Source organism: Peromyscus californicus, unplaced genomic scaffold (assembly GCF_007827085.1).
Source record: "Peromyscus californicus insignis strain IS unplaced genomic scaffold, ASM782708v3 Scaffold_11__1_contigs__length_118956290, whole genome shotgun sequence".
NCBI lineage: Eukaryota > Metazoa > Chordata > Mammalia > Rodentia > Cricetidae > Peromyscus > Peromyscus californicus.
The window spans coordinates 31,077,574-31,084,470 of record NW_026294402.1 but is presented as its reverse complement, the minus strand read 5'-3'; the positions used below and the strand labels follow the sequence as shown (position 1 = coordinate 31,084,470).

Genomic DNA, 6,897 nt, shown 5'->3' with positions numbered 1-6,897 from the left:
TCCAGAACTTTAACTTACTTCATGAGATGGGCTTAACCCATCTATGTTGGATCCCGAATGACTTAGTTATCTCAGGATCTAAAAATGCTGAAGTGACGCTTCAAACTTAAACGCATCTAGAAAGCTCTGTGCTCTGGCCAGGACACTCAGCCTTGTTAGATCTCAGCCAAGGCTTGTCACCTGAAGATCTGATAAGGTTAGTGTGGGCTTGGATGCTTGTGGTGGTTATGACCACCCACTGTCTGGAATGATCAGAGAAGGGACTTCCTGTATGGTGGTGGTGGGGATTTTGTCTGGTGACCTCAGAGTAGGCTGGCCATGCAATATGCTAAACTCTGGGATTCTTTGTAGGAGGAAAGGGAGCCTTTATTGGTAATTAAGATTAGACTTAAGGCATGAATTTTTATAACTAGACCTTATTGAACTTTAGGAGAGTCTGGGAGGCAGCCATGGTGGGATTTGGTAAACTTAACATCAAATGGAGCTATTGTGATCTTCCAATGTGTCAGTTTATGTTTCCATCATGAGACTGATGTCATTTCCTAGTATAGGAATGTACCATCAATACCTAAGTGGAGATTTCTTTATGACTGGCATCCTTAAAGAAATAAATATATTCTAAAAATATCCATTTGAGGGTACCCACCATTCTTTTATCAGAAAATGATATCAGATTTGACAACCAAAAATTTCCTCAAGATATTTACCCAGATCATTGTTTTCTTTGCTTCAACTTCTCTTTCCATGTTATCAGACTGATATGTAAACCCTACTTGACAGGCTCCCTAACTGTTGGTCCAGAGTCCATGAGCTCCCATGACCTCAGGTCAGCTGTCTCTGTGAGTTCCCATATCATGACCCCCCTGGCTCATACAATCCCTCCTTCCCTTTTTTCAGCAAGATCCCCAGAGCTCAGCCCAGTGCTTGGCTGCAGATCTCTGCATCTGCTTCCGTAACAGCACACATGTGCCACTTGGTAGTAGAACATTAAGAATGTAAAACTCAGAGTGGATTAGCAAATTGATGCCTCACAAGAACACATATGTTCCTTAGAAATGGCATTAATTTGACTAGTCTTGTTTTCCTTTCTTTGTTCTTTCCTAGAATGATTACAGTGAGGTCAAAGGCTTAGAAACTCTGAGAACTCAGAATCCCTTTCTTAACGTTAGAGAGGCATGGAGAACACCATGATAAACAGCGTGATACAGCATAGGAAATCAGCTTGTAACTGAGTGAATTATTAACTCTCATGGCCTAGCACCCATGCATCTTAGACTCCTCCAGTGTCTGATGCCCCCTACCTTTGTGTTGGGAAGCTAGACAAGGAGCTCTCATGTATACCAGTCATACTTGTAAAGCATGAAGTGCACCAGGCACTCAGAGTGTGGTGCATCTGTGATCCTGGCTGTCAGCCTCCAGTCATTGCTTTCTACACACAGACCATCATTCAATCTTCTATCCATCATTCATTCATTATCAGTCCATCCACTCATCATCCATCCACTCATCATCCATCCATCCATCCATCCATCCATCCATCCATCCATCTATCCATTCATCCATTCTTTTATCCTTTGTTTAGTCATTAATGAAAACGGGGTGCCTGATCTTCTCACACTTCATGAACTAGGCAGAGTGAGCCTCTCTGACGGGCTACGTCATGAAGGACTCATGTACAAGGAAGGTGGCAGAGGGAGCATAAGACATCTTCTGCCACCTGGGATGTTCCCTAGCCCCAGTCTGCTCAGCTGGTGAACTTGCACTGGTACTCTTTCTTCTTCCCCTGGCTTAATGTGTAGGCATGCTGAGTATCAGGGGGGCAGGGCAGGGTTGGTTCTTTTTAAGCATGATGATATAATCAAAGATAACTTAGAGAATATCAGTGTAAATATAATTTTAAAAATTAGAATACTGTTTTGTATTTTGTGCCCTGTGTGCCACACACAGGCCAGGTCTATGAGGAAAAGTGTAGAAATTCTGAGTGTTTTATATGAGTGTCATTCTGTGTTTGAGAAAATCCTACTTGGCTTATAAAGATATTTAGAAACTAGGTAGCTAAGACTTTACATGACGAGAAATTGTTTTGTACTTTGTAAAACAATCCAAAAATCTACAATGTCCCTTTCAAACATGTTATCCAGATGCCATTGGCTATGTTTCTACCATGGCCCTCGATATAGTACTGATGATCTCCTATAAATGAGACAGAATGGCTGTGGGTGCACATCTTGGGTTACAGAACTTTCTGAACAAGGTTCCGTTGTTGCAGCTACCTCACCATTGCCAATACTGGATAGGAATAAAAAGTCTGTGGTCCTGCTCTGAGCTCAACCTTAGGGAATCTCACTTGGGAAGTGAACAATCCTAGCTTCACCCATGAAGGAATATGAGAGGGATCCAGGCACATCCTTTGCCCTGTGGAGCTCTGAGGGAGTTGGTTCTGTGGGATGCTTTCCTGAGCCTGGGCACTGCCAAACACCCACTGGCAGGTGTGGAAGGAAGCTCTTGCCCACATCCTGGGAGCAGCTCAGAGCAGATTGCAGCCTGCTCTCATTTACCCTGGTCCCTCCTGGGTACTTGTTGCTAGCTGCTCTGTTATGTTCCCTGCCAGCCCAGACTGAGATGGCCAAGTTCATGTTCCTTCTCCTGATGCTGGGGGCTTTTTCTCTGGTGTTCTTCCAAGGTGAGAGTGAGGCCCTGGACGCTGAAATGGGGGTGAGGACAGGGCCTGGAGATGGCTGAGAGTAGACCTGGGATGATGGCCTTTATGGCTGGGGTAGTAGTGTGTGGGAGCAGAGAGAGGTCAAGGTCAGGATTCTACGACAAGCTGACCCAATACAACTGGGTCATCTTTGTGTTGACTCCACCCTGCTCTTGCTGGAGTAAGAGGTCAGGTCTCTCCCAGAGAGGGGACAGTCACTCCCTACAGATGGATGAGATTGTGTGTCCTTTTACATCTATGTCTTTGAGTCTGCCTCCATGACCAGCAGCTTAAGACTATCTGTGGAAGCTGCCTAGCACAGTCATCTGTTAGGAAGAGGCCACTGCAGAGCTTATCTTAAGCCAGTTTTCCATAGCAAATGCATTGCTTTGATCAGTAGATCTGATTATCAGATGCCTCTGGGGAGAGAGTATATGCTATGAAATGCTGTGAGCTTGCCTCCTTTCTTTGGCACTAGGACAGTATCTATTCCTCATGCGTTTTATTTTTTATTACATTCATTTATTTATCTGTACATGTGAGTGTGTGTTTATGTGTGTGTGCATGTGTGCACGTGCGTGCGCCCATGTACACGTATACACTAGCACGTGCCATAGCATTCCTGTGGAGACCAGAGGACAATGTTTGGAAGTCAATTGTCTTGCTTTTCCAAGCGGTTCCCAGGGATTGAACCCAGGTCACAGGCTTGACAGGAGGTACCTACTGAGTCATCTCACTGGTTCCACACGTTTTATTTTTGGTCTTGGATTTATTTTATTTTTACCATATCCCATTACTTTTGTTCCCTTCCCACTCCTTCTAGAGCACTTCTCCACAGCAGGTCCTCACCTCTTTTTCGTCTCTTTTCTTTTATAAACCACTGAATTTAATTTGGTTCACTTGCATGAGCATGAGTATTGGGTTATTTGCTGGAGCACAGACAACATTAGCTACATCACTTGAGAAAAACAACTCCCTCCCTTGTAGCATGTTAACAGCCAATAGTTCCTCAGGGAGGCATGGGACCTCATAATCCCTTCCCCAGTTCATGATGGAATATGGAGTTGCTTGATACTGTGCAGGTCTTAGGCCAGTACACACAGATGCTGAGAGTTCTTGAGTCATTGACCATGCCATCTCCAGGAGACAGCGTTTCACAGTACTCCTCCCCATCCTCCAACTCTGACAATCCTTTACCTCCTCTTCCACAGTGCTCCCTGAATACTGTGGGGATGGTGATGGAAACATCCCATTCAGGGATGAGCTCTCAATAGTCACTTACTCTTAGCACTTTGATCAGCTACAAGTCTCTGCATTAACCAACAACCACTGTAGAGGGAAGCTTCTCTGGTCAAGGTCAAGGGCAATGCTAATCTTTGGCTGTATACATAAATATTGACAGAGTGTTTTGACAACTCCATTTAGCAAAAAAAAAAAAAAAAAAAAAACTTAGTAGTAGGTTCTCCGTTTAGGCCTATGACCCTTTGAGACATGGGACTTTGTCTAGTTTCATAGTACCAGGCATGAAGTTACCTGCAGTGAAGCAGTCATTAGAACTAATCAAAGCAGGTGCTTACTCACATAACTTTTATTGCTCTCTTGCACCATTGAGCACATCTGCCTGACATGCCAGTATTGTAGCATATAGGGTTCACCAGTAGGTAAAACAATTGATGAATATTATCCCCCAGAAGCCTGCAGAGCATTTCTGGCACTATGAACATTAGTCACCATGAAGCAAGTTTTCAGGTCAGTTCCAGTTTGATTTCTTTATGTCCTACAACTAAAACATGTTGTATCTTCAGCAATAAGGTCTTCCTATCCAGTTCTGATAGGGAACCAGGACTGGTAGCAATGGCCTGTGTTGTTTTGGGAACCTCTTGGATCTTCTTAACCAATAACTCAGAGGAAGTTACCCTGCACCTAGCATTGAGATTTTCTTTTTTGACAACCCATCTCCTCTGGGAAGCATTATCCACTCACGCATTGTACTTTTGTTTAAATTCCTTTTTAAAACTGTATTTTTAATTAGCTTAGAAAGTAATGAGTTTCCATTTTAATTATATTTTTAATTTGCTCACAAAGTAGTAAGTTTCCATAAGAATTTATTCATGTATTGTTAGTTCTGGTTAACCCTCTCCCCTATCCCTCTGCTCCAGTCCCTGTTTAAACATTTCCAAGTCCAGGATTTCCCCCTCTACATTCATGTCACATATGTTCTTCTATTACCATCTCTCTTCTAAGGACCCCATCACCCAGTGTTCCCTTCCTAGTTTCTCTGCCCTCTACACCACAGATTCTAAATCTAAAAATCCAAAGCTAGAATTGACCTAAGAGAGGGGACATGTGCTGTTTGTTTTTCCGGAACTGAGTCACTCTGATCATTACAACATCTTTTTAGTTTAATCCCCATTTTCCTGTAAATTTCCCTTTTCTTTGCAAATGAATGAAATCCATTGTGCATTTAAAGCACATTGTCAGTCATCCATCAATTTATGGACAGATAGGCTGGTTCTAATTTCTAACTATTGTGAATACAGCAGCAATGAGCAGTTACATCTCTAAGCATGGTAAGAATCTGCCTCCCTTCTTTGTAACATTGCCCAATATAATTCATAATAAAGTTAAGAACTTTTCTCAGTGAACGAAGTTGGAAGGTTTATTTATGGGGGACACCATTAAGATCCAGAAAAAAGGGGGAGGTGCACAAGGAAGTCCTGGATATATGTCACCATCGCCCTAAGTAAGCACAACCTAATTACTGTCCTTAACACCCTTGATTGAGGTGTCTCTTGGAATTTATCATCTAGTGCTAAGTGAACACAATCTGCTTGTTATCTTTGACAAGATGTCTTTTGGGAAACACATTGTGTCTGTGGCCATTAGTCTGTATTGGTGAAGTCTGAACTCACTGCCTTTCTCAGGGTACAATCAAGTCAGATTGTGGGGGAAGAACTTATCCCTGTCTTCTCCCCCTGTCACCATAATTCCCCATCTTCTCATCTTGTTGGACTTACAGTCCCATTAGTGGATAATTGACATTATTGCCCCCAATCCCTAGGGCAACAGGGAGTCCTGTTCGGGAAGCCCTCCCCTGTGCCTGGTCCTTGGAGTGTACTTCCTACTTTTTCCTCTAGCAGGTTCAGTTTCATGTTGAGGTCTTTACTCAGTTTGGAGTTGATGTCTGTGCAAGGTGAGAGAAAATAATCTAGTTCATTCTTCTACATGAAGGTATCTGGTTTTCTCGGCATCATTTGTTGAAGATTCTGTCTTGTCTCCAATGTGTCTTTTGGGCACCTTTGTCAAAACTCAAGTGCTTGTGGTTACATGGCCGTCTATCTGGACCCTTTATTCTATTCCATTGATTTGCAGGAATATTTTTGTACTAGTCCCATGATGTTATTATTACTATAATCATGCATTTAAAAAAGAACTTTAAGTGTCAGGTTAGTTTGCATTGATCCTTTCATACTTTGTTGCACGATAGTGCTGTATACAGGGGATTACCTATCACTTTATTTCCTATGCAATCAAAAGTGTGGTGTCAGACCCTCAGCTTCTTAAGGAAGCCGTGGACACAATCTGATGCAATACATCAGGACCCGAGGTTGTACTAGGAAAATTACTAAGAGTTGTGCCTTGTCTCTGAATTCCTTAATCCTTAAGCACTTTTAGGCACTTCAAGTCTTTGTTCAACCTTTACGTCTGCTTTGCCTAGTTCAAGCCACAGTGTGCATGGTCTGCAAGTCTTTTAAAAGAGGACACTGTTTGGTAGGCAAGAGCAACTGCACTACACAATACAGCCCTGGATGCAGAACCAGGAATTTCTACATATTCTCACAAACAGGTAATGTATTTGAGCTACTTGAAGACAGTCTTGCTAAGAGGTGTATATGTTCCTGCTCTGATGCCAAGTGGTGTTTGGGTCACTAAGTATAAATGCTTTTATCTTCTAGGTAGATGGGTTCACAATCACACCGAATTGGACTGTTCTGAAGCATGTTATGCTGAAAACATGTATTTTGGAAACTTGAAGATATCTACCTTTTGCTGCAAAGGTGAAGATTTCTGCAACAGATATCATGGCCAAATAGTGAAGAAGGACATTTTCTAACTGCCAATTCCTTTGGCTTCTGCACTGTGCACCCTGTACCCTCCCCCAAGTATCTCTCAATTTCCCCTCTATGTGTTCAGCA

General features: G+C 42.7%; 1 protein-coding gene across 1 annotated transcript; it reads left to right on the top strand.

The window, feature by feature from the left end:
* Nucleotides 1–2,622: 2,622 nt before the first annotated feature.
* LOC128103307 (urinary protein 2-like) lies at nucleotides 2,623–6,815 on the top strand. The gene is made up of 3 exons (XM_052727571.1): nucleotides 2,623–2,683; nucleotides 6,420–6,548; nucleotides 6,658–6,815. The coding sequence occupies exons 1-3, from the start codon at nucleotides 2,623–2,625 to the stop codon at nucleotides 6,813–6,815; spliced, it is 348 nt and encodes a 115-aa protein (XP_052583531.1).
* The last annotated feature ends 82 nt before the right edge of the window (nucleotides 6,816–6,897 follow it).